At 38.9% G+C, this 25,492-nt stretch overlaps 6 protein-coding genes across 18 annotated transcripts; 1 reads left to right on the top strand and 5 right to left on the bottom strand.

The window, feature by feature from the left end:
* Positions 1 to 277: 277 nt before the first annotated feature.
* On the top strand, positions 278 to 1,441 carry LOC113712629 (transcription termination factor MTERF8, chloroplastic-like). Its single transcript, XM_027236122.1, has one exon. The coding sequence runs from the start codon at positions 278 to 280 to the stop codon at positions 1,439 to 1,441; it is 1,164 nt and encodes a 387-aa protein (XP_027091923.1).
* A 374-nt stretch (positions 1,442 to 1,815) lies between these two features.
* On the bottom strand, positions 1,816 to 3,335 carry LOC140015000 (transcription termination factor MTERF8, chloroplastic-like). The gene has a single exon (XM_072066766.1). It carries the CDS (start codon positions 3,221 to 3,223, stop codon positions 2,075 to 2,077), a length of 1,149 nt encoding a protein of 382 aa, XP_071922867.1. The 5' UTR covers positions 3,224 to 3,335; the 3' UTR covers positions 1,816 to 2,074.
* A 440-nt stretch (positions 3,336 to 3,775) lies between these two features.
* Positions 3,776 to 10,559, bottom strand: LOC113712628 (uncharacterized). Of its 7 annotated transcripts, none has more exons than XR_011821868.1 (3): positions 7,663 to 8,985; positions 5,817 to 6,664; positions 3,776 to 5,466 (listed from the first exon to the last, which is right to left on the bottom strand). XR_011821868.1 is itself a non-coding variant. In XM_072067235.1 (2 exons), exon 2 carries the CDS (start codon positions 6,018 to 6,020, stop codon positions 4,848 to 4,850), a length of 1,173 nt encoding a protein of 390 aa, XP_071923336.1. In that variant the 5' UTR covers positions 6,021 to 6,664; positions 10,420 to 10,559; the 3' UTR covers positions 3,776 to 4,847. The 7 variants fall into 7 exon arrangements, 3 of the variants coding, with proteins under 3 accessions (XP_071923336.1, XP_071923337.1, XP_071923335.1); XR_011821865.1 differs by lacking the exon at positions 7,663 to 8,985 and adding an exon at positions 6,816 to 7,620 and having other exon boundaries at positions 3,776 to 4,235; positions 4,328 to 6,664; XR_011821866.1 differs by lacking the exon at positions 7,663 to 8,985 and adding an exon at positions 6,816 to 7,620 and having other exon boundaries at positions 3,776 to 4,235; positions 4,590 to 6,664.
* LOC113711961 (uncharacterized) lies at positions 9,382 to 10,901 on the bottom strand. The gene has a single exon (XM_027235216.2). The coding sequence runs from the start codon at positions 10,625 to 10,627 to the stop codon at positions 9,458 to 9,460; it is 1,170 nt and encodes a 389-aa protein (XP_027091017.1). The 5' UTR covers positions 10,628 to 10,901; the 3' UTR covers positions 9,382 to 9,457.
* Positions 10,902 to 11,161: 260 nt separating this feature from the next.
* Positions 11,162 to 13,833, bottom strand: LOC113711962 (uncharacterized). Of its 4 annotated transcripts, none has more exons than XM_027235218.2 (2): positions 12,339 to 13,833; positions 11,162 to 11,505 (listed from the first exon to the last, which is right to left on the bottom strand). In XM_027235218.2, exon 1 carries the CDS (start codon positions 13,501 to 13,503, stop codon positions 12,349 to 12,351), a length of 1,155 nt encoding a protein of 384 aa, XP_027091019.2. In that variant the 5' UTR covers positions 13,504 to 13,833; the 3' UTR covers positions 11,162 to 11,505; positions 12,339 to 12,348. The 4 variants fall into 4 exon arrangements, with proteins under 4 accessions (XP_027091019.2, XP_027091018.2, XP_027091021.2 ...); XM_027235217.2 differs by having other exon boundaries at positions 11,162 to 11,454; XM_027235220.2 differs by having other exon boundaries at positions 11,162 to 11,448.
* Positions 13,834 to 22,761: 8,928 nt separating this feature from the next.
* On the bottom strand, positions 22,762 to 25,276 carry LOC113710975 (transcription termination factor MTERF8, chloroplastic). Of its 4 annotated transcripts, none has more exons than XM_072067803.1 (2): positions 23,877 to 25,276; positions 22,762 to 23,124 (listed from the first exon to the last, which is right to left on the bottom strand). In XM_072067803.1, the coding sequence occupies exon 1, from the start codon at positions 25,048 to 25,050 to the stop codon at positions 23,878 to 23,880; it is 1,173 nt and encodes a 390-aa protein (XP_071923904.1). In that variant the 5' UTR covers positions 25,051 to 25,276; the 3' UTR covers positions 22,762 to 23,124; position 23,877. The 4 variants fall into 4 exon arrangements, with proteins under 4 accessions (XP_071923904.1, XP_071923905.1, XP_027089886.1 ...); XM_072067804.1 differs by having other exon boundaries at positions 22,762 to 23,099; XM_027234085.2 differs by having other exon boundaries at positions 23,888 to 25,275.
* Positions 25,277 to 25,492: the final 216 nt, after the last annotated feature.

The raw sequence follows: 25,492 nt of genomic DNA, 5'->3' as shown, positions 1-25,492 counted from the left end.
GAGAGCTAGTTAAATAATTTTAGATATAAAAATTATTAAATATTTATTCAAGATATTTTTAAAAATAAAATATGTATTTTAAAAAAAAAATCGCAAACTTCCTCCAACTTTCTCTCCAAATTTGGAATGAAAATTTTTTTCCTTTATTTTCTTTCTTACTAAAAACTCCCAAGCAAAGAAAACGAAACTCTCTCTTCTTTCTCTTTCTTTCCCGTCCAAATCCTCAACTTCCAAACGAAGCCTCAAGCCCCAACCCACCCTCGTTTCATTCGAAATGATGTCAAAGCTTCTCCTTCAAATCAATGGAGTTGGGAGGATTCTTTCCTGTAAGCCTCTCTGGCACCTGCACTACTACTCCTCAAATGCAGCGGCATCATCTAGAAATCAACCCCAGAATCCTGATTCCATGGTAGGACACCTCATGGACTCGCTTGGGTTCTCCCAAACCCAAGCCCTCTCCGTCCGGAAAAGGTTGAGTGCCTATAAAAGCTTTAAGCAAGACCCAGATTTAGTCGTCAGTTTCTTTCAAGGATTAGGTCTAGACAAAACCCAAATTAAAAGATTCATTTCTACAGAGCCCAGATTGCTGTTTTGCAGCGTAGACAAAGCCCTCAAACCTAGAGTTCAGATCTTCCAAGACCTTGGTCTATCGGGGCCGGACCTTACCACGTTCTTGGCTCACCATGCTTACATTTTGAGGAGAACAGATTGTTACATAAGACGCCCGATCGAATGTTTAAGAGATATATTAGGAAGTGACGAAATTGTTGTCGAGGTTGTAAAGCGTTGTGGCCGGTTGCTTGATCCTTATGCACCCTTAGCAATAGAACCAAATGTTGCGTTGCTGCGAAAATTCGGCTGGTCAGGTGACAAGATTTCCAAGTTTATAGTCAACAAGCCTTGGATTATATTGCGAGAGACGAAGTGGCTTGAGGGGTTGTTGCAGGGTGCGGAGACTGATTTTGGGATTCCTCGCGAGTGCAAGATGTTCTATCATGGGGTTTTGGTCTATGCTTCGCTTAAGAAGTCGACGTTTGATGAAAAAGTTGAGATTTTTAGGAGCTGTGGCTGGACTGATACGAGTATCCGGAGCTTGGTTAGGAATTTGCCTTTTACTTTCACTTTATCGGAAGCTAATGTTCGCAAATCTGCGGGTTTTTTCATGGGGGAGCTTGGATATAAAGACGAGTACTTGGCTTCTCATCCCATTCTTTTAAGTCTAAGTTTGGAGAGGAGGGTGAAGCCGAGGTATGAGATTTTGAAGATTCTGATTGAGAAGAAGTTGATAAGCGAGAGAGTGAATCATTATAATGCTTTCTGCTTTAACGATCTAAAGTTTGCGAATCTTTATCTTCACCCCTACAAGGATGAGATACCGGAGAAGTATGAATCTTACATGAGTAATTGCAGAAGAGGTATGGTTAGAAGGGCTGAGAATTAGAACCTTGGTGGCACTTTCAGTAGATTGACTATCACTCCTTTTGCACAAAATGGGCAGCCAGAGTTCAAATGCGAGTATTGTATCATCGGTGCAAGATTATGGATTTGGCAAAATGGGCTGTACTCACTACTCACAAGGGGAAGTTTTACTTCCGCATACAACTTCTATCTAATAAACAAAAAAATTGGTCTAGAATCCATCTAAGAGTCTCCACTTTCCAGTCTGTTAAATTTTCTGAAATGAGCCTATCCAGGAGGACATTACAAAATCCTGGGAATTTGCAGCTCCGGGTTAATCAAAATTTCCCATTTCCATTGCTTTGGTCAGTACAACAAGCTAATCCCCATCTCCATCTGCAGCTCCAGTTGAGCAAGTACACAAAAATATTCCCTGAACAACTACTTCAAAACTGAGAGTCCCTCAACATTTCCTTTGTGTACAAGAAGTAATAAAGAGCACTCTTGCACCAAATTCTGACCTGCCACTAACTAAACTACCTCTAGAAAGTGTTCACACGGTTTTTTCACGTCATGTTTACACCAAGAGAAAATATCCAAAAGGAAGAAAACAGATGACAAGCAAGAATTAAACCGCTGAACCAACAACTGAAGACGGTGAGTTACCTCAAACAGATCAAAGTTTCGCAAATTTCCTATCTTCTAACATCTCGATATATGATCCATAGACATCAGGTATCTCATCCTTGTGAGGCAGAAGATAACGCTTGACAAATTTCAACTCTGGTAAGCAGACAATGGAATGAAGTGACGTCTTTCTCTTGATCAACTTCCTTTCGTTCAGGATTTTCAAAACTTCATTCCTACGCTTAACCCTTCTATCCAAACTCACAGAGAAAAGCTTAGGGTGAGAAGCCAAGTAACCAGAATCATAACCAAGCTCGTTCATGAAAAAATCCAAACTTTTTCTCGCTCGATCCACTGACATGTTAAAAGTTACAGGTAGAGACCTAAACATTCTCCATATATCCGCATCCGACCATCCAAAACTTCTCAAAATTTCCAACTTTCTCTCGATATTCTCCTTACCAAGCAAAGAGAGCACGTCAACTGCATAATAAAACATGGGGGATTCGCGAGGAATCCCATAATCATTCTCAATCCTCTGCAATACATCCTCAATCCAATCAGGTTTGTGTATGAAAATCCGCCTGGGATTCCTAATGATGAACTTGGCAATTTGCTCATCCCTCCAACCAAACTTCTTCAACAATACTACATTGGCTTGGATTCGAGTCTGTGCATAAAAATCAAGCAACCTAGGAAATTTCTTTATAGCTAAAACAACTCCCTTATCACTACCCAGCAATTGCCTAAGATATTCAATCCGAGGTCTAATAAAAGAGTCCAACCCTCTACTGAATACAGATCTACAGCCTATTATAACCTTGACCAGGTCCGACCCAGATAGGCCAAGTTCTTCCAGAACCCTGATTTTGGGTTTCAGGGTCTTCTCCACATTGGTTAACAAGAATTTGGGATCTGAGGAAGCGATGGTTTTCATCTGCGTTTTATCTAAACCCAAATTTTCAAAATAACTGATGAACAAACCGATGTCTTTCTTGTATAATTTGAAGTACTGTACCTTTCCGGCGGCGGAGATGGCTTCTTCTCTGGAGAACCCAAGTAAGCGTTCGAGGCAGCCGATGAAGAGATGATTCTGAGGTTGCACGGCTGCCAAATTTGTTGAGTAGTTAAGGAAATAATTGCAGAACAAATTCCGCTCGCCGCCATTGATGCGAAGCTTGGAAATGCGGGTAAGCATCGTCTCGAAATTGGACGCCGATAGCAAGCAGCAGCAGACTACTCGATTCGACTGTCGAGCAAATCCCCCGAATAGTCCAACTTTTTTGACTGATTCATGTTTGGTCCTTCATTTTAAGAATGAGACATACGCTTTGTTTGGATACAACTTTTTCAAATAATATTTCATCTGTATTATAAATACATTTTTTAATTTGTATTTTTGTTTCATATACATCACATTTAAAAAAAAGTATTACAATAATTATTTCAAATAATACTCTATGTAACCAAGAATTTTTTAGACTCTATTTGTCTTCATGTAACGGAACAATCAAGAAAATTCAAATCTGACTATCGCTTTGATCCAATTTTTTCATGACTGCTCCGCTATATTGAAAAACCATTTTATCCTATTTTTAAAACGACTCCGAAGGGATGCTTTAGTGGTTACAAGATCAAATTCATTGCCTACAAGAAAGAATGGAAGACGGTGACAGCGACAGCGACACAGCCATAGCAAGGACAGAAGGCAAGATTGAAGCTTCTGTGGATAATTTAGATGGAACACTACTGTCATTAAATAGATCGACAGTGATATAATACTTTGAGATTTACTGTGTCAACTCTTGCAGCATTAAGATGAAAAATGCAGATAACGAATATGATACTTTGAGACTTAACAAGCTCTCTCGCATATGATGTATAAAACTACTGCTAACATGAGCATACATCCTTTGGTTCATCATCGGCAAGCCTGATGAAAAAAATTCACTGGCATGGTGGTCCATGTCCATCGGCAAACCGGCAGGCTATCAGAATAATCCACTGGTTGACTCATATTGCGGGTCACCAATGGACTCAAGGGACTTTAATAAGATCCAATGAGCACAGCAGCCAAGGCGAAAAAGCATAAGAAGTAGCATTCCCATAATAGCACCACCCTCTCTTGAAGCCATTGCCCTTGTTGTCAGAACTGAATTGCTATTGATGCCCTGAAGATTGCTCTGGCTTCCGCTTTACATTCTCAAAAGCTGTTCAGTGAGTCGAGAAGCAGGTGTAAGTCAATCAAAGCTAACACGAGAGGTGTTGCACTAGGTTTTACTGGTATTAAGGGGTCACTGACCTTTGTGTGAATTGAAGCTCGGGGATAATGTTTTTTCAAAGAAACATGAAAACGAAGTCATTTGTGAGAAGTATATTGGAAGAGAGCGCACTACTACTCTTTAGATGCACAAAAAAATGGTTATTTCTACAAACCAATGGCAAGCTAAAGTGAGCCTTTCCATTAAAAAAAAAAAAATCCACGAAACATACAAAATGAGGAGACAAGAATCAAATCCCAAAATCCAGTCGTCAGTCCAAAGCATTACAACAAAGTGCATTACCTACAGCATATCAAAGTCTGCAAACCTTCTTGTACCTTGCAACAGCTTCCAGCCATGATTTATGCAGATCAGGTATCTTGTCCTTGTAGGGCAGGCAGAAGATAATCCTCAAGAATGTGGATGCATGTTCTATTTCTGGTTTTCATAATAAGCATTGGCAATTTCTCCAATCAATTGTGAAGTAAGACTACCTTCTCTAAAACAGCTACCCATACAAACAAAGAAAATGAAAGAAGAGAGCAAATCACTCTGAACAATTTAAAAGTTCCCAATTTTTTTCTTCAGATGTCTTGTGATGTACGATTCATAGACGTCAGGTATCTCATCCTTGTAGCGCAGAAGATAAACCTTGATAAATCTTGATTCTTTGTAGCTCACGACAGAATACAGGCTTGCATTCCTCTTTTTCAGCTTCTTCTCACTCAGAATTTTCATAACCTCAACTCTTGGCTTTATGCGATCTTCCAAACTTAGAGAAAAAATCTTAGGCCGGGAAGCTAGGTAAGCAGGACTATAGCCAAGGTCATTCATGAATAAATCTAAACTTTTCCTCATTTTAGCCTCTGACACTTTTAAAGTATAAGGTAGATTTCTCATTAGGTTATGTATATCCGCATCAGACCAACCAAAACTCCTCAAAACTCCCCATTTCATATCGATAGTCGACTGTTTAATCGAAGACATGACTCTAAATCCATGGACGAACATGGGCGTCCCTCGTGGTATGCCAAGATAGTTCTCCACTTTATCGAATACTAACTCAATCTTGTCAGGGTTTAACCCCAGAGCTCCCCTCGGATTTTGAATAATAAGCTTGGTGATATGGTCATTGGAAAAGCCAAGTTTCTGCAACAAAAGAATAATTCCAGCCATTTTCCTGGGCGCATAATAGCCAAGCAAATAAGAACATCTTTTCAAAGCCAAAACTACTTTATCATCATTGCCAAACAAATTCCTCAAGAATTCAAGCTGGGGTTTGATGTGAGAATCTAAACCCCTCCCTAAAAGGGTTTTGTTACCCATAAGAACCTTGACTAGGTCCGATCCGGATAGCCCTAAATCTTGGAGGAACCGGATTTTGGGTCTAAGGGTTTTGTCCAGATCATTGAATAGTAAATGGGGGTATACCAAAAGAAGACTTTTGATCTGGGTTTTGCTAAAGCCCAAATCTTGGAAGAAATTGACAATTAAACTGAAGTCTTTTTTCATGGGTTTCAAGCGCGTTACCTTCTTCAGGGATGAAGAGGAGTTGGCTTCTTCTCTTGAGAACCCAATTGAGTTTATCAGGAATTCTTCCAAGACATGATTTTTCTGGGGTTTTGCAGATGATACTGCTGCAGTAGCGGTGGAGCATTGGAGGAGGGTTTTGAAGACGAACAAATTCCTGGCGCCATCATTGATGTTAAGCCTTCTGGATACATGGGCAAGCATTCTACTTGTCTTGTGAAAGCTAGAAATTTAAAGCTTAAGAAAAGCAGAAAAAACTCGGCAGAATCAGGAGGCACCAACTGACAGAGTAATCTCAGAGATTGTAGGTGAAACCGCCGCCGCCGAAATTTTTGCCCACTCAAATTTTGGAGGGCTTCTGTGTAGGAAATGCATTCTCAACTAAACCCCTCTCCTTGAACTCCTTGAAAGCGTGAAAAGGTCTTGAAGAAAGGAGCCACGCTCTCACGCTCTAAGTTAAGTTAATTTAAAATGCCAGTAGTGTTGACTTGAAGAAAAATGGTACTACGATATTAGAACTAATTTTGCATCATGTCATTCATTACCATTTCTAAGGAAGTAGTAATAAAAGTTTATGCATGATATTGAGGGGAAGAAATGGTATCAATTAAGCACAAAACAGTAAAACACCTTAATTAATTATCCTATAATTAGGAAAAATGGACTATTATCCTGTGATTAGGGATACACTAGGTTATTATCATATGGCTGGATAATCGAATGGAATCTTAAAACCTTAATGATTTAGCCTAACCCAACGGGAGAGGAAAGCTGAGAGCCTGAGAGGTCTTCCATTCCCACATAGGAACCAGCTCCTTCGTTACCTTTCTTCTTTTCCCCCGTGCCAACTGCCAAATTAAGAGAAATCCCATTATGGACCCTATTCACAAAAACTAGAAGCCAAACGCAAATAAGAGAAAATAATAGAACAACATTTGCAGCTGCTCAAAACGAAAAGAGAAAAATTGCAACTATGATGACATCTTGCGATTATATTACATTCAGGAATCGAAACAGTGATTGTAATGACAGTCTGTCTAGTTTTTGTATCAATTCCAGATACAAAGTGAACGAGTTTGAGGCTTTGCATGGATGCCGGTCTTAATTCTCATCTCAGTTTCAGAGAATTAGATTTGGATGAACTGATGGGAATGTTTGTGGGACGGGATCTTCGGTTGCTGGAAGTTGAAGGAGAGCTCCGATGGGAGGATGGGTTGGCTTCGGAATAGCTGCAGATAGGCTGAAAGCAAGGCGGCTGATGACTGGCGGTTGCTGCTAAAGGCCCGTGTGAATGGACCCAACAAAAGAAAAAGATAGGGCAAAAATGCAATAATAATTTTGATACCCATTCCACTAAAAATTGTACCAAGCAGTAGTGATTTCAATGATACCAGCAGCTTATACCCATACTGATTTTTTATAATTCAATCCGTATCCAATTTTATAATTCATTCCGTATCCAATTCCAATTCCGGAACATGAACCAAGCACCCCCTTAACGCAGGGCGGTAAGCCAAGTAATTAGAGGTATATCCCAGTTCCTTCATGAAAAAATTCAAAGCTTCCCTAATTTTAGACTCTGGCAACCGTAAACAAAGAGGATGCTTGCCAACAATTGTTCGTACATCAGCATCAGACCAGCCAAAACTTCTTAAAATGTCAAATTTCCTGTCAATGGTGGACTTGGCAATCGTACTAACGACTTCAAAGCCGTAGTAAAACATGGGCGATCCACGAGGAATCCCAAAATCATTTTCCACCGCGCGCGACATTTCCTCAAAATTTTCAGGTTCTAGTATAAAAATGCGCCTAGGAATCCTAAGAACAAAGTTAGCAACATTCTTACCCGAAAAGCCATAATTCTTCAACAAAGCAGCAGCCGCAGCCACTTTTTCAGATGCATCATAACGAAGCAGCGAAGAACATCTCTTCACAGCTCTGGCTACTTTCTTCTCATCGGCGCCTAACAAAATCCTAACATAAGCAAGTCGGGTTCTGAAAAAATCCAACCCTGACTTGAAAAGATGTTTTTGAAACATAAAAAGCCTGACAATTTCCGACCCGGATAAACCAAGATCCCGGAAAAACTGGAGCTTGGGTTCAAGTGTTTTGTCCGGCTGATAATAGAGTAACCCGGGAAGTACGGAAACAATGCTTTTGATCTGGGATTTGCTAAAACCCTGCTTAACCAAGAAATGAATGACTAAACTAGGGTCTTTTCTGAAGGGTTTAAGAGATACCTTTTTTGAAGCGGAAAAAGCTTCTTCTTTTGAGAAGCCAAGTGAGTTTACGAGGTATTCTTCCAAGAAACGGTTTTTCTGGTGTTCTGGGACGGCTGCTGCTCTAGTTGTGTAGTGAGGCAGAGGCTCGGGGAAGAGAACCACCACCCTGGTGCAGGCGCTCGTGCCGCCATTGATGCGAAGCCTTCTAAAAATCTGAGCAAACATTTGTGTTTTAGTGCTTAATTGGGGCTTATAGAGAAAATTTCCAGAACCCGCGAGTTAAATTCAATTTGGTCCCTCAACATTTTATCGCATGAATTAAGTCCAGATGACTGCTTTAATCAATCTATCACTTCAGAAAGCAAATATAATTTTCATCTCTAGAATTAGGGGCTGTTGAATGTTGATGAAGAATTAACCATGCATTTGAGTACTCGGATGAACCCTCAACCATTTTCAGTACTATAACCACGTCTGTCCAGCCAAAATTTCTAAATATAGCGAATTTCATGTCAACTGTAGACATGAAGCTTTTATAAGGTACAACCACGTTAACTAGGCTTGCCCCAGGAGAAACTCTGACTCTAGGTGGAAACACGGTTCTGAGTATGCAACTTCTTTAAAGTGCATGATGAATCGATCATCTGCACTTCTATAGCCCATAGCCAACTGCTAAATCAATTCCTGGGCAATCAAACACAAGTTAAGAACCAGCAAATGCACTACAGAACTATAAAATAATAATCCTAATGATCTACAATCAGGCAGGCTTGTTCTGATGTGCAAGAAAAAGACAAATTAGAATGAATTTTCTGGAATTCTCCTCACAGGAAAGTCTGGAACACAGACCAGAGCGACCTTTTGGCATTTGGAGGATTCAAAATTTCTGGTCAGACCTAGAGGTTTGACATCATTTGCCAGCAAAACTTGCCGCCAACAGTGGGCACCTAGAGCGAGGTGTTTCAATAGTACTTCAAACTTGCTTAAAACAGAAACAACATGTTGGTTTCCAGCATAGAAACTCCTCTAATTTGCAAAAGCAGTAAAAATCAGTTAGCAATCAACAAAAAAAAAGTTTAAATCGCAACTCCTAATAGGGCAAAAGAAAGTCATTCTTTCCTGTGCATCTTCTTTCTAGTTAATCATTAATGAATCATATGAAACATCCCACAAAATCCAATGATCTGTGGCATTATCTCCCCTTTGACCTAAGCACCCACTACTGCAAGGAGGAAGCCAACCTATGTATGTATTCTTCTAAACTAATCAGACAATATTTCTACTAATTGTTGTGTGCCAAGGTAAACTTCCAACAAGTACCCCAATGGAGAAAAAGCACAAGAAAAACAAAATTCACAATAACTTCATTGACAGAATACATGACATGACAAACTGAAACAGTCTGTTACTTCAAGCACATCAAAGTTGCTTTTTCCGGCTGCCAACCTTCTTCAAATATGACTCATACATGTCAGGTAAAATATCCTTGTAAGGGAGAAGACACCTGTTCTGAAACTGCAATTCTGACAAGGACAAAATGTTAACAAGACCGGCTTTGCTCAACTTCTCGTCATTCAGAATTTTCAAAACTTCATGCCTGGGCTTCACCCTGCCTTCCAAACTAAAGGTGAAAACCGAACGTCGGGAAGCCAAGTAATCAGCACTAAATCCAACCTCCTTCATGAAATAATCTAGGATTTTTCTCATCTTAGAATGGGACGTATCCAGAACACGAGGTAAACTCCTAACCATTCTGATTATCTCTGAATTGGACCAACCATAACTCCTTAAAATCTCAAACTTCATATCAATTTTTGATTTACTACCAGAACATAGCACATCAATTCCCTGGGCAAACATGTTAGTATCGCGAGGAATCCCCCAATCATGTTGCAGCCGGTGCAACACCTCCTGCAATTTTTCACTCTTTGCAATGAAAAGGGTGGGACTTTTGAGAACAAATTTGGCAATGAAATCATTAGAAAATCCATTATTCTGCAACACTGCAACATTTTGTTCCATTCTCTCTACCGCATTATTACTAGGCACGAAAACAATCTTCCTCAAAGCTAAAACTACTTTCTCATCATCTCCCAACAATTTTCTCAAGCACTCAATCCGGGGAACAAGATGATTATCTAACCCTCTGAAGAAAATTCGGTGATACCTCACTACCAATTTGACGAGCTCGGACCCTGACAGGCCGAGTGTTTGGAGATAGCTGATTTTTGGTTTAAGGGTTTTCTCGACGCTGGAGAGTAGTAACTGGGGGCTCTTGGAAATAACTTTTTTGATGTCGGCTTTTGTTAAACCCAAATTAAACAAGAAATTGATGACTAAATTGGGATCTTTCTTGATGGCATTCAAGCGGATTAACTTACTTAAAGCGGAGATGGCTTCTTGTTTTGAGAACCCAAGTGAGTTTATCAAGCATTCTTCCAAGAAGCTACCAGTGGTAGGCGTAATTTGCTTTGTTTGAGGGGCGGCGACAAGTGCGGCTGGGGTGGAGCAGTAATCTAGGAGGGATTTGAAGAAGAAAGGACTGCCGCGGCCATGGACGTGAAGCTTGCGGGATACGCGAGCAAACATTTGCACCGTACTGCTCACCTGCTAGTGCCGGCCAGCCATACAAGGGAGAGGCAAGGCCGCCGCAATTCCAGCGAGCAGAAACCTAGGAATCGATGCAATTCGTGACGGCAGAACACGCCCCTGTTAGTTAGTCACTCTTCTGGATGGGTACGAGGATATGTGCCGAATCCGAGGTTATCTTTGGGGGTTATTAGTTGGCTGACTGGAACCCTTACAGTAAATTGTCGATATCATATCTCAGCGGTATGGTATGATTATTTTTGCAACACAATTTATTATGTAATAATCGCAGAAAAACAAGTTATTTTGTATCCTCGTTCGTTGCTTTTCAGATTTAATTCCGCTTTATTGCAAAATTAACAGCGGAGTAATTAGCAAATACGAGATGAACATGACTGGGGGAAAATACGCTCAGCCACTTTTGGGTTCAGACGTTCAGTTTTGGCATACCATTTCTTGATATTTGCAATCCAGCTTCTAGGATAGTCGCTCATGCAAATACCCCTCCACGTTATCAAGACCAAAACGGAAAGACACAATCCAAAGCTTTGACATGCACATCATTAGAAATAGAGCAGTCAGAATGTATACGGACACTTTCAGTCAATGTTTACTTGTCCAAATTATGTTGGCGAAATGCTGAAGGCTAGGACCACAATAACACTTCTTTAGAGCATCTTTCCTTTCAGAAAAATTGAGCTGGCTTAGATGATGGTGCAAATGCTGCAGCTGCTCGAATTGCTGGAACTACTGGCAAGAAACCAAATGCTGCTGGAGAGCTGCAATGCGTATGCTTACTGGAACCCAATCTGCGTGGACCCCTGTACCTACAATCGTGTAACATATCAACTTCGTACCTTTGAGTCTCGCGGGACGAGCTGCATAAGATCAAACCCAAAGGCAAACTTGCTCTCAAAATAAATGAGCGTAATTTGGGACCAAACAATCAGTTCTTAGTGAAACAATAAAACAATCAGGATTTAGTGAAGAAAATAGAAAATGGAGGAGAAATTGTAAGGCCAAGAAAGGAGAATGAAAGAGTTTCAAAGAAATTGCTGTACTTATTATCATCTCATTTCTCCTGTTCTCAGATCTCAGACGAGTACCCTGGCAACAACTGATGCAGCTGTTTGATAAAATTATGACGTAGTAAAACGGCCGCCTAACGTCAATTCGTCTTTCTTTGTCTTTGTTACGTATCTTGACATAATAAATATCTACAAACAAAAAGGGGTCTAAGCAGATTTGTACTGTCACATCGCATGATTCAATACTCATGGAATTCAGGTCCAGTTGTTCCAGAAGTCAAACAGAATTCAGTATCCATCAAAGAAAGGTAATATTATCCACGAGTCAACACTACAAAATAACACAAATCTCGATTTACAGATAACAAAAAGCACCTATGGGACTTTATGTATTCATACTGATTTCTTCAAATTTACATCTTCTCTATATAATGGGTTTCATAGCCTAATATGATTGTCAATCACGACAACCCGTTAGTAAGTGCTTTTGAAAAACTCAGTGTTCATGAATCATGAAAAATTGCGTCCAGCCACAAATTGGAGCTACTAAAAGTAATTTTTCCACCAAAAGCACCCAAAAGAAGCTTATCAAGAAGATGATAATAGCAACCACAAGAGGACTTGCCAGAACAATAATACAAGAACCACATCACATAAATATGCAACGAAAGAGATTGTGTCACCTTAAGCACTTCATAGTGTTCCAATCTGCTGTGCACCAACATTTCTGACATAGGACTCAAACATGTTGGGAAATTCATCCTTGTAAGGCAAAAGATAATCCTGCACAAACTTCAATTCTCTCAAGCACACAACTTGACCAAGGTCCCCCTTCCTCGTGCTCTTATTCTTTTCATTTAGAATCTTCAAAACTTCATTCCTTGGCTTAACTCGTTTTTCCAAACTCAAAGTAAATAAGAAAGGGCGCGAAGCCAAGTAATAAGGAGTATATCCAAGTTCATTCATGAAATAATCCAAAGATTTTCTCACTCTATTCCCAGACATGGTTAAAGTTAGAGGTAAACGCCTAACCATTGTAAAGATATGCACATTAGACCAGCCATAACTCCTCAGGATGTCAAATTTGTTGTCGATTGTTGACTTCTGCCTGCCACATAGTATCTGAACCCCATAATAGAACATGGTTGACTCTCGTGGAATCCCCAAAAAATTTTCCACTAGACGCAATTTCTCCTCAATCCGTTCAGGGGTCGTCAAGAAAATGTGTCTAGGATTGTTTGCAATGAGAGCGGCAATCTTCTCCTTTGAAAAGCCATAATTCTGCAACAACAGGATATTTTTGTCCACTTTTTCGCACTCAATAGGACCAAGCAGCAAAGCATATTTCTTCAAAGCTAGAACTACCTTCTCATCAGTACCCAACAATTCTCTCAAGTAGTTAATGCGGGGTTTAAAGTGACCATCCAAACCTCTACCCCAAATGAGTTGTTTACAAGCCAAGATTACCTTGATCAGGGCTGGCCCAGAAACGCCCAGGTCTTGAAGAAACCTGATTTTTGGTTTGAGGGATTTGTCCACCCTACATAACAGCACTTTGGGGTAGGAAGAAACAATGCTTTTGATGTGGTATTTGTTCAGACCCAAATTCTCAAAATAATTGACGACTAAATTTGGGTCTTTTTTTATGGGCTTTGTGCGATTAACCTTCTTCAAAGCAGAAACAGCCTCTTGTTTCGAGAACCCAAGAGAGTTTAACAGATATTCTTCCAAAAAACTACTGTTTTTCTCCAGCTGCGCCGTGTTTGAAGTAGTAGAGCAGTGAAGAAGGCATCTGAAGGAAACGGTTCTGCTGCCACTGAACTGAATCTTGGACACGCAAGTCATCATATTCTCTGTCTGGGACAAAAAGCAAACAGCTGATAGGCACGGACAAAACAAACATTTAGGTGTACCTGTCAAAATGATTAATATAGGATTGCCATGGCGGCGGAGCTGCGGTTTAAAAAAAATTCAAGGCCTGCAAAACTTCAAATATTGAAAATGTATCTTCAGCATGGCTCCCTAAAGGCGTAGAATGTCAGCCAGTGAAAACTTGCGCCTTCATGCTTGTGCGGAAGACTTGCGCTTTAATGCCTTTTTTTTTCCTTTTTTTTGGGGGTGTCACGATTGCATTAGGACGGATACCACACAGGGAAAAAAATATGGGTCCGGTAAACTACGAGGATTTTCTTCATTTTATCGAGGCATAATTCCAGAATCCTTCCTTAAAGTTTCGAGTAATATCACTTAGCACCCCTATACTTTTAGAATATCACTTGTCGTTCTTGTCGCCCTATCAACATCACACAACCCTCATTTGACACCTTTACCCCAGTGTCTGGGCTTATTTTGTGGAATATTTTTTCATCAAAAAGGCTTGGCATATTTCTTTTCCTTTTTTTCTTTTTTTGAAATAAAAAATTTGAATATTGACGAAAATCTCGGGAGATGCTTCAACGTTATCCCTTTTATCAATGGCATGCATGCAAAAAGATTTGGGCTATTACTTCACACAATGCCAAAAAGATTTGTTACCTCTTAAGATTTGGGCTATTATTGAAATGGATTGCTAATTGAGGGAGTACTTTTCAAGAGTAGCTAGCTTCTCTAAGCTTTTATTGCCAATGAAACAACTCATTTCTAGTTTAATAATATCTTTTATTGCCCCGAATATTCGGGAGCCATAACTGATTGACTGGTAAAAGTTTTTAGACAGATGGATGGCCCTTAGTGTATATATTCTCCTGAATACTTGAGAACAGCTTACTGGTTCATGTAAACATTATCCGCAGAAATGCATGACACAAGCGGATGAGAGAGTGGAAAATGAATAAACTTTCAGTAAGATCCCGGAAACACTAGGCTATTAGCAGCAACAATTTATATGCTCTCAACTTGGTGCTTTACTTTTTTTTTTTTTTTTTTTTTGTGTGTAAGCGGGAGGACTCGAACCCGAGACCTCTTGCTTACACTCCCTCCCCCCCCCCCCCGGTACCACCCAACCCAACCCTCCCCCCCGGTGCTTTACTTACTTCTAGTAAATGGGACAAAATGTCAAGGTTTGGATGCCTATTCTCGTGCAAGAAATAAGCTGAAACACGGTTTGAAGTGGCACATCAGAGTGCAGTCCTAATCGTCCTCTTTTGGTTGGAGGAAAATAGGCAATGATCTGGAGCAAATCCAGTGGAAATTCTTTTCAGCACCTAGGCTTCTGAAAATCTCAAATGATGAAACTGAAAGCTGCTTGAAAGCAGGAACAGTTTGTTTTTCCCCTCCAGGCAGCAGGGACCTTTAAAGAAGAATGATTGAGTCCATTCTGCAGTTCCCTTAGGGCTTAGAGTATAAGCCTTTTCAAATACTGAAGTGGCAACCAAGGTGAACATTAATCTGGGAGCAAGCTCGCTGTCAACGGTTCAACCTAACTTCCCCAGATGTTCAGAGCCCAATGTACCATATTAGTCTACCAACGAAAAGATGCCACTGCAAGACGGAAAAAACTATTAAACAAAAAAGAACACATGAAAGAAAAACAGACAAGACTGATTTGGTTGTTCTTCTGCTTGAATATTGTTATTTTCGGCAGACCATAAGGGTTATAGGTCCATTGGTGTGAGACCCGACATTCAGGAAACAGGTCCATAACGTAACAAATTCAGGTCATTGCAGAATCAAGTACAACATGGTGTAAGCCTCTTTGGGGTTGTCACGGTTGGGAGAATTAAGATCCAAACCCATATTAGAGTATTACCATTAAGTCAACAAATAAGTCAAGAATACAGTTCCCAGTGCCTTGATTTCAGAAAAATTACATTCAAGACAATGACAAGAAGAATCTAATGACAAAGCACGAAAACATGTTCCCTATTTAGTTATGTTCTCTACAAACAGTAAGGAATTTCATCCTGACGAAATCTTTGACTGCATTATCTGAGCACAAAAAGTGCAGTCCCTCAAGAAAACAGAAGTTTCTCAAAATAATAGCTTGCAATGGCTTTGATGTACAATTGTTATATATCAGGAAAAGAAGATAATCTTCCATATAGAAAGATTTTAGTTAGCATGACCTTTTGAGTTAAGAAATTTCAGCACTTCAAATAAGGCTTCACTTATTCAAAACTGAAACATAACAAAACAGCATGGCATGCCAAGCAATCAGGGGCATATCTGAGTTCCTTCATGAAGAGTTCCAAACGCATCCTCAGTTTAGCATTTGATGCAGCTAGAATACGTAGATGAATCCTCAATATTTTAAGTACGTATTTACACTGAATTCTTCAAATTTGCATTATTTGGGTTTTACAGCATAATAATATGATTGTCAATAACACATCCACATGAGAAGTCCCTCAGAAAAACCATAGTATTCACGACTACTAACGAATTACATCTGGCCACAACATTGGAGTTATTAAAAGTTCTATTTCAATGAAAAGTACCCAAATGAGAGATAACAGAGAAAAAGAAGATAGTGACAAAGACAAAAGGAGTTGTCAGGAGAATAATACAAGAATCATATCAAACCAATGTAAAGAGATTGTGCCACCTTGAGCATTTCATAGTGGCCGATACTTCTGCTCCAACTTCTTGATGTAGGACTCAAACACATCAGGCAATTCATCCTTGTAAGGCAAAAGATAATCCTGCAGAAACTTTGATTCTGTCAAGCACATAGCTTTACCAAGGTCCCTCTTCCTCGTGTTCAAATTCTTTTCATTCAGAATCTTCAAAACTTCATTCCTTGGCTTAATTCGTTTTTCCAGACTCAAAGTAAATAAGAAAGGGCGCAAAGCCAAGTAATCAGGAGTATATCCAAGTTCATTCATGAAATAATCCAAAGATTTTTTCATTCTAGTCTCAGACAGACCTAAAAATAGAGGTAAACACCTAACCATCCGAAGTATGTCCTCATTAGACCAGCCATAACTCCTCAAAATGTCAAATTTCTTGTCAATTGTCGACTTCCGCAAGCTACAGAGTATTTTAAGCCCATAGGGGAACATGGTGGACTCGCGAGGAATCCCCAAATAGTTTTCCACTAATTGCAACCGTTTCTCAAACCATTCAGGACTCGTCATGAAAATCCGCATGGGATTGTTTGCAATGAAAGTGGCGACCTTCTCCTTTGAAAAGCCAAATTTCTGCAACAACAGAACATTGTTGTCCACTTTTTCGTATTCAATGAGTGTGTTTGGACAGCCAATTATTTGGCCAAATATATTTGCTGACATCACCATTACAATTTCCAATACACCTTTTTATCTTTCCAATTACTTTTTTATCTCACATACATCACATCACAAAAAGTGCTACAGTAAAAATATTTCAAATAACTTACAATCCAAACACACTCAATGTTTCCAAGTAGCAATGCGTATTTCTTCAAAGCTACAACTACTCTCTCATCAGTATTCAACACTTGTCTTAAATACTCAATTCGGGGTTTGATGTGACTATCCAAACCTCTATAAATCAGTGACTTATAACCCAATAGTAACTTGACAAGGGCAGGCCCAGAAATTCCCAGGTCTTGGAGAAATCTGATTTTTGGTTTCAGGGTTTTATCCACATTAGACCATAGTACTTTAGGACAGGAAGAAACAATGATTTTGATGTGGGTTTTGCTGAATCCCAAATTCTCAAAAAAATTGACTGCTAAACTTGGATAGATGGGCTTTAAGCGAGGTGCCTTGTTTGAAACAAAGATGGCCTCTGGTTTTGAGAACCCAAGCGAGTTTATCAGATAATCTTCCAACAAACACTTATGTTGGGGTGCCGCAGTTGGTGAAGTAGTAGAGTATTGAAGGAGGGATCTCCATAAAACTGTCCTGCTGCCACTCAAATGGATCTTGTAAATGTAGGCCAACATTCTAATGTCTGGGACAAAAGAGCAAACAGATGATGGGCACAGACAAAGCTAAGTAAGTAAAACGGAATACAAGGTATCTGGAGTCTGGACTGACTATAAATGGCTGGTGTGGGATAATCAACCACATTTAAATCAACGGCGGAATAAATTGTAGAGGGAAAGACTTTAGGTGGATTTGCAAAATATTAAAGGTAAGCCCGAAATTTCCCCTCCGAAATCCGAACAAGCATCTTCGCAAGCCCCCATAAAGCCTTGTAGGCGTACAAATGTTACCCGGTAAAATTTGAGCCTTTAGGCAGTCGTGGGCAATCACAACTTTGAGTGAAACCGTGTCTATAGTAATCCGATTTTGAGATCGCACAGAATTATAGTTGCCTTAGTTTGGAAATTTAGGTTTGAGAAGGGCAGAAAAAAAGATTAAATTGTATAGAATAGGAGAGAAAAGATGAGCAGCATGTTAATGTTTTTTTTTTTTGATAATGTTTGTTTAACCTGCAAAAATAACATTACAAGAAAGCTTACCCCATTTTTTGCAAGGAAAGAGATGTGGCATTTTGTGTTGGTTAAATCCTTACATTTCTATTTCTATCATTTTCTTGCCGACTCGAATTTCTATATAAAATCCATCAGCCTCTCAAATTATTGACTATCATAAACGTTCCAAGTGTTTTTGTTGATTGGGAGATCAAGAATTTGAATTTTAATATCGTATTTCTTCCAAATCCAGCAATAAGAGACTTCACAAAAGATCTTAATAATTTCCAAAAATTTCTTTGTTTTTGACGATCTAAAATCTTCCCTCAGAGCTCCTTTAAAGTCGTGAAGGTTACCCTGGCTGCATCACTTGTGAACAGTCTTTTTCGTCGAGCAGATTCACGCTTTCACGTCCATGTTTCTGGCTCCTTGCGAACACAGTTCATTTGTATTATCAGTGGTTTCATAGTTTGATGAGTAAAATGAGACCAACAATGAAATGGCCTAAGAATCATCTTTTAATTCATCAGGGGCATTGCAAAATCTGAATCACCTGGCGGGTTAAAAGATCTTTTACTTGGGTCAATAACAGCATCAAAACAAGAGTTTCTCAATCTGAACTAAAACTAACCTTTCCTGGAAAACAAAACACTGCATGGAATAGGAAACTGCAGAAAAGGGAATACAAAAGTTTCTCAATCTGAAGACACATCAAAGCTTCTAATAGCCCCCTTTATCATTCCCAGCCGAATATATATGAAATCTTATCAAAACTTTCAGGCTTTATTGCTACAGTAGTGCTTGAAGTTTCATACAAATTTTCTCTTGGGCCCTGAAGTTTTTCCTAAACTCAGCTCTGATTGAGCTATTTCTTTTGTCTGTTTCTCGTTGATAAAAATAAGAAAATGAAAACAAAAAGGCTTTCTGATTTAATCCAATGCAAATTAAAAAAAATGGGATACCATAATATCCATTTGAAGATGAGATGGTGGCTGGCATCAATAGTACATTATTGGGATTTTTGAGTTTCCTACTTTAGTATCATCTTTTGCTAAATACAATTTTCTGGTTGTAATATAAACAAATTGCTAAGTGTCCTTAAGCTCTTGGAATCAACACATTTGATCATGGATAATGAACAATAAATTTATAAAAATCAGTTACTCATACCTTTCCGAAAGTGATACAATCATTCACACATTTGATTAGAATAAAAATAGAAGCCTCGGGTTAATTAGAAAGTTAGAAAGGTGATTACACTAATTCTGCAACTGCATAGGGTTATGTAATCACTTTTAATTGCTGTGAATGGTATGCTATTCAGAGCAATGGACCAAAATTTGTTTAACACAAAAATAAGGATGTCAGATTTGACGCATATTTTAGAAATTATCTCAAGAATATTCTCCAAACAAATTTTCCAACTATATTTGTGTCGCGTAGATTCTAATTTAAGAGGCATTACAGCAATATTTTCTCTAAGCTAAACGACTTTCAAATGAAATGTTAGATTTTTTTTTTTTAACAATGCACTAATTGGACACAAAACCGAATATTGCAAAATTTGAAACTTGTAAGTTTAATCAACTGATTCTCTTATACAAAAAGACACAAAGCTTAAAACGCACCCGTCTAGACCGATGGTGGTTCAGTGTTCATCAATTTCTCGTGGGGTCTTTTCAGGTTCCATACTCATAGTATAGATGGTGAAGGTATAACGCTTATACTATATCAAGAAAATTTTCTCAAGGAATAAGGATCTGAATCACTGGGCTACATTTGATTCTGTGAATTACTACAATAAATTATAGTAACTTCTAATTGCAAATTGTAATTTAAGACAAACTAGGCGGAAAACCGTAGGGCTGTAACTCAATTTGGTCTCCTGCCTAATGCCTATTAGTCAAGCAAGTAATGTACTTGCATGAAGAAATGCACCATTGACTCGTATATATATAACGAAATTGCAAATTTCACCATTGATGGGAGACCATCGGCTGCATAAATGGACTAAAAGCTAAGAAACTTGATTTAGCCCATCAAACAAGCCCCTCAAATCATGCGAAAACTCATATGCTCTTCACCGACTTCATTGGTACAGTTTAGAAGTTGACATTGTTACTCTTCTAAGACTGTAATGAAGTAGAGAAACATAATAGGGAAGGATGTGAAAAGGCAGACATTAATTTCTATGCTTGGCTTTAGAATATAAATTTAGTCAAAACATATTCTGGCTGAAGCCATTTGCTGTGAAAAGAAACTTGAAAGATAATTTAGGATTGTCCTTTCAAGGATTTCACTTCAGATCAGTGTCCTTCCTAGAGTTGTTTCTATTTTCTGTTGTTGGTTTTTTTTTTCCCACTTTTTCTGGAAAAATATAAGGTCGTCTATTTTTTTGCAATTTTCCTTTACATGTTACTGTTGGCAATTTCAGGTTGCGTTGTAGATCTTTATTTTGATTGGTTTAAACTTTCCACTTTTTTCAGTTCAAATTTTGTGTAGATTCTGTAAATTGGAAAAACAAGGCGTTTACAAAACACAAACATTATTATCTTTTGCAGGGGAAGAAAAAATTAAAACAAAAAGGAAGGAAAAGTGACTTGAAACTCTTCTTAATTAATTTGAAGACAAAAAACAGAAAACTCTTGCAAATACATGGCAGTAAACAACTCATAATTATAGCTGCCTCTTAAGGTTTTTGCATGGACTGGTGTGTTATCATCATACAAACTGTTGATTGCGAGAAAACAAATCATATTAGCCGAAAGTTCAGGTACAAAATTTATGAAAACTACAAATTAATGTTGAAACAAACTGCAATGTCTCAGCTGCCCATTATTAATCCCTTCATGCTTCATCTGGACTTCCAACTTCCAAGACGAAAATACTAATTTAAGGGCTCATCTGCCCTTCATTGAAACAAGTAAAGTTTATGGGAATTACAAACTAATATTACAACAAACTACAAAATCTCAAGCGGCTATCAGTATCATCATGCTTCAACTGGACTTCCAAGAAGTAAATACACTGATTTCGGAGTTGTGATCAATGGCTAAGGTCTCTTTGTTGAAAGATCACAGAAGAAAGTAACCGAATTTGGATGCAGATTGTGGCATGGAGAAGAACCTGAAGGAGGCACGTAACCCTTAGGAAGCATAGCCGAAAATGGCCTGCTGGATGTAGGAACACTGAAGTTCTTGGTCTTCTTTCTCTTGCTTTTCGTAAAACCCTTGTTTTTCTTGAACCCTTTTCGGTTCAAGAAAAATACTTTTGAGTTCTTGAAGTTATAAACTTGGTACTGCGAGGACTGGGAGGGCAGATTGGAACTGGATGGTGCAATGTTGGGTTTGATCAACCGATGATGATCGTCAGATGATGATGGTGGTGGTGAGAGAGAAGAACAGGGAATGACAATGAGTAGGAGGAGGAGAAGAAAGAAGAGAGAGTTGCAATTACTCAAGGTATGATGGTATTGATCTGCCATAGTCTACCTTGGTGACTGTAGATTGCGATGAATATGTTTACGTGAAGAAAAAGTGCTGTTGATCTTGAGTAGAGGAAAATAGGGATGGATTTATTGTTGCAAGAAACTAAGGAATGATGGTCTATTCTATTCTATTATATAGCACATTAATATGTATATGCAAATGCAAAGTACGCGCGCGCGCACACACACATATATATATATAATGATCTGAGAGGATTACGAGGACAATTAAACGGAAAGCATCTCCTAAGCAAAGTATGAAGCTTTTTTTAAGCCTTGGCAAGACCATCCCTTGACACAAACTGCAGTTTCTCTTGCCCGGAAAATACATCTCCTAGGCATTAAGCATTTGTGGCAAGCATGGTTATCAAAATCGCGATCTGAATCATTAACATCGATCCATATCGTACTCAAGATAGAAATTTGTCTTAATACCAGTAGGATTGTGTATACGATTGCACGATCCTACAAATTGTACCACTTGAAATATGTTCAATGCTTAAAAATCTTGATTCACGTGTGATGTTCAAATTATGAAGCTTTTAAGCCATGGCAAACCATCCCTTTGCACAAACTGCAGTTCTCTCGCACGGAAAATGCATCCTAGGCATTAAGCACTTTTTGTGGCCTGGATCAGAGATCTGCTTCATTGTATCAAAGTGACCCTTTCCCTCCCGGCTTTCTCATTCACCCCTTCGTTCTACTCACGAATATATATATATATATTGCTATATCTTTAGCATTTGTGTCAGTTTCATCTTTATATTATTAGTTTACTAGAGTCATAAAATTCTTATCTTTTTTTTTCTTTTAAAGAAACTTTTTTCTGAAAAATATACGCCACTGAGCAACAACTAAGCCACGACTACTGCGAAATATTATATTATTATTAACCGAAATGCAGAGCATATCGTACTCTTAACATTGCAATGCAGATTTTGCTAATTGTACTCTTAACATTTAGACAACTAGCTGTCCATATTGGATATTTACAACTTAAAAAATCAATAACTTTCACACTCAAAATCATCTTTGATCCATAAACGGGGTCCCGTCAGAAGTAAATTCTGTATGGCGTATATATCTAGTCTGAGCATACCTAATCAAGGCTTAAAAGAATATAAACAAGATTTACAAGTAGCAGATCACAAGATGGTCTGAAGTCTCCACTTTGCAGAAGCACCTTTTCTTCTAAAGAATCAACCCAAATGAAAATGTGTGGAAGTGCCAGGCAGGGGCTTCACTCCCTGAAAATATAGGCTATAAAACGCAGTAAAGGTATTTGAAACCTGCAATATGCATTCCCAGCTGCAGCGGCCTTTACATTTGGTCTAAATCATGTCTTTCTACCAGTTAGGAAAACACAAAGTGAACACCTTAGTAAACAAAAGCTTTTTCAAAAAGGTCCAAATGGCCAGATATACACTGATTTTCTACATCAATGGCAGACTCAATGAACGGACTGTATGCTTATCTAATCACATTATTGTAAACAGAAGCTCCCTGCCTTCGTTGCTCTGATGAAACTTTGCCTCACCTTTAACAGTCCGTTATAATGGAATGGTGCTTCACCTTTAACAATGTTTGCTGGGACGAAACTCTGCTTCACCTTTAACACTGTCCAGACACAAGGTTAATGACTCTGTTAAGATTAGCAACACAAAGGAAAAGTGGAAACTAGTTAAAAGCACTGACCATAGAAAAATTCCAAGAACATGTGCTGTCATTTGTAAAATACTTATTAGATGCTATGTGAGCTGATGCCAAAGTTTGTGCCAGACATCTACACGTCCCGGTAATTCGCGATACCTCTTTTCTAATATGCACTTATCAAAACAGTGACAATGATGAGGCACAAAAGAGATGCTATGTAATCAATTATACTTCCTAGTATCAGAAGACACACACATGTGATATGCCTAGCTGTAGTTGCAGAAATTCAGAAGACATGTCAACAGTGTGATATGATGCACCGATAAATTACTACTCATAGTTGTTTAACTTTACCAAGAAAAAGGAAGGAGAAAATGCTAGCACAAGAGTATTGCAAAAATCTGCTCTAACAAAATAAATCCACGTGGTATAGCAAAAACAACAAAAACGTTGGAAGGGTGTCCAATTTAATATGCACAAGGACATTCTCTTGATGAATATTTTCAATTAACTTACAAATTACCTATGAAACCACAACCACTTCAAAGTAAAGATATCATCCCTTTATAAAAGATAAAAGAATCAATCTTCTCAAAGTTGACAGTTAAATAGGCATAACATCCGATACCCCTTGATAGGGGTCAAGAATATATATATATATCCTTGCAGCTATTCAAACATAATTAGAAATAAGAGAATAACCATATCACTTGAAACACAAGAACGAAGACAGCGTGGCACCTCAAACATACCAGAGTTCCTTTGCCTTCTGTTGTCCAACACTCTTTAGATACTGTTCATACATATTAGGTAATATATCCTTGTGCGGGAGAAGAAAATTGTTCACAAACTTTGATTCAGGCATGCCCAAAACTCTATCAAGGCCTGTATTCTTCGTGTTCAACTTCTTCTTATTAAGAGTCTCCAAAACTCTAACTCTTGGCTTAACCCTTCTCTCCAAGTCAAAACTAAAAAACACTGGGCGCGAAGCCAGGTAATCCGGAGTACATCCAAGTTCCTTCATGTAAAAATCTAAAGCTGCTCCTACTTTACCCACCGACAGGTTCAAAATAAAGGGTAGCTTCCTAATCAATTGGAATATTTCCTCATCAGGCCAGCCAAAACTTCTCAAGTTATCAAGCTTCATCTCCAGTGTTGACTTGCTAACAGAAGCTAGAGCTTCAATTCCATAGAAGAACATCCTAGATTCGCGAGGAATCCCCAATTCATTTTCCACTCTATGCAATATATCCTCTATCCATCCAGGCTTTATTACCAAACTTCGCTTCGGATTCCTCATTATAAATCTAACAACATTCTCATCAGAAAACCCCACCTTCTGCAATAACGAGACAGTGGATGCTAACCTTTCGGGGGCACGATGATCAAGCAACATACCATACTTTTTCAAAGCTAAAGCAACTTTCTCATCACTCCCCAACACAGTTCTCAAATAATTAACATGGTGCTTAAGATGATTATCCAATCCCAATAGAAAAAAGGTTCTATAGTTCATGACAACCTTAACAAGGTCCGACCCAGATAAGCCAATATCTCGGAGAATTTGGAGCTTGGGTTTCAGAGTTTTGTCCACTTTGCTCAAAAGTACTTGGGGTGTCACGGAAACAAGGCTTTTGATCTGGGACTGGTTCAGTCCCGTTTTCTTCAAAAAATCAACGACTAAATCGAAATCTTTCTCGATGGAATTCAAGCGTTTTACCTTGTTAGAAGCGGAGATGGCTTCTTGCTTTGAGAATCCGAGTGAGTTTATCAAGTACTCCGCCAAGAATTGGTTTTGAGGCTTCAGAGCAGCTGCTGGGACGGCTGTGGAGGTGGAGGAGTAGTACTGAAGGAGAGATTTGAAGCAGAAAATCCTGGTAGGGTTCCCCTCAAGCCGGGAAATGCGGGCAAACATTGCTGATAAGTAAAAGCTAAACAGGACAGCGACGGAGTTAGTGAGGAATTGCTGCGGCGGAGGTGAGATCCAGAAAGCTGAAGCATAATATAACAATGTCGGAAGCCGAAGTTTTTGAGCACTTATTGGCGGCAGCCGCAGGGTTTAGAAGTGGCTGGACCAATTTTCAAGCGAATTCCTTGCGGTACAAATCGTGGAGTAAGAGACGCGCCTTCAGTTTGCATAAAGGGAGTGATTTGCTCGGGCTGTATGTGGGCTGGAGAGAACTCCTGTGAATGCGCACCCAATATGGGCTATATTAACAGGCCCGAATTTCACACCACGTGAAAAGTCATGGCTTTTTACACTTGAAAGTTTCCTTTAAATTTTAAGCCTTAAGGTGTAGTACCGTTGAGCGTGTTTGGATGGGAGATTATTTGAGATAATTTTAAAAAAAAAAAAA

The sequence above is a fragment of the Coffea arabica genome, chromosome 10e, assembly GCF_036785885.1.
Source record: "Coffea arabica cultivar ET-39 chromosome 10e, Coffea Arabica ET-39 HiFi, whole genome shotgun sequence".
Classification (NCBI taxonomy): Eukaryota; Viridiplantae; Streptophyta; class Magnoliopsida; order Gentianales; family Rubiaceae; genus Coffea; species Coffea arabica.
The sequence above is the reverse complement of the archived record's forward strand: the minus strand, read 5'-3'. Positions and strand labels throughout refer to the sequence as shown.

Excerpts from the sequence above, each read along its gene's own strand:
- LOC113711962 (XM_027235218.2), bottom strand. The coding sequence starts at position 13,503 with ATGATGACTTGCGTGTCCAAGATTCAGTTCAGTGGCAGCAGAACCGTT.
- LOC113710975 (XM_027234084.2), bottom strand. The coding sequence starts at position 25,050 with ATGTTTGCCCGCATTTCCCGGCTTGAGGGGAACCCTACCAGGATTTTC. Across the intron at positions 23,100-23,887 it reads CAGAAGGCAAAGGAACTCTG|TGTTAAAGGTGAAGCAGAGT; the intron begins GTATGTTTGAGG and ends GTGTCTGGACAG.
- LOC113712628 (XM_072067235.1), bottom strand. The coding sequence starts at position 6,020 with ATGCTTGCCCATGTATCCAGAAGGCTTAACATCAATGATGGCGCCAGG.
- LOC113711961 (XM_027235216.2), bottom strand. The coding sequence starts at position 10,627 with ATGTTTGCTCGCGTATCCCGCAAGCTTCACGTCCATGGCCGCGGCAGT.
- LOC140015000 (XM_072066766.1), bottom strand. The coding sequence starts at position 3,223 with ATGCTTACCCGCATTTCCAAGCTTCGCATCAATGGCGGCGAGCGGAAT.
- LOC113712629 (XM_027236122.1), top strand. The coding sequence starts at position 278 with ATGTCAAAGCTTCTCCTTCAAATCAATGGAGTTGGGAGGATTCTTTCC.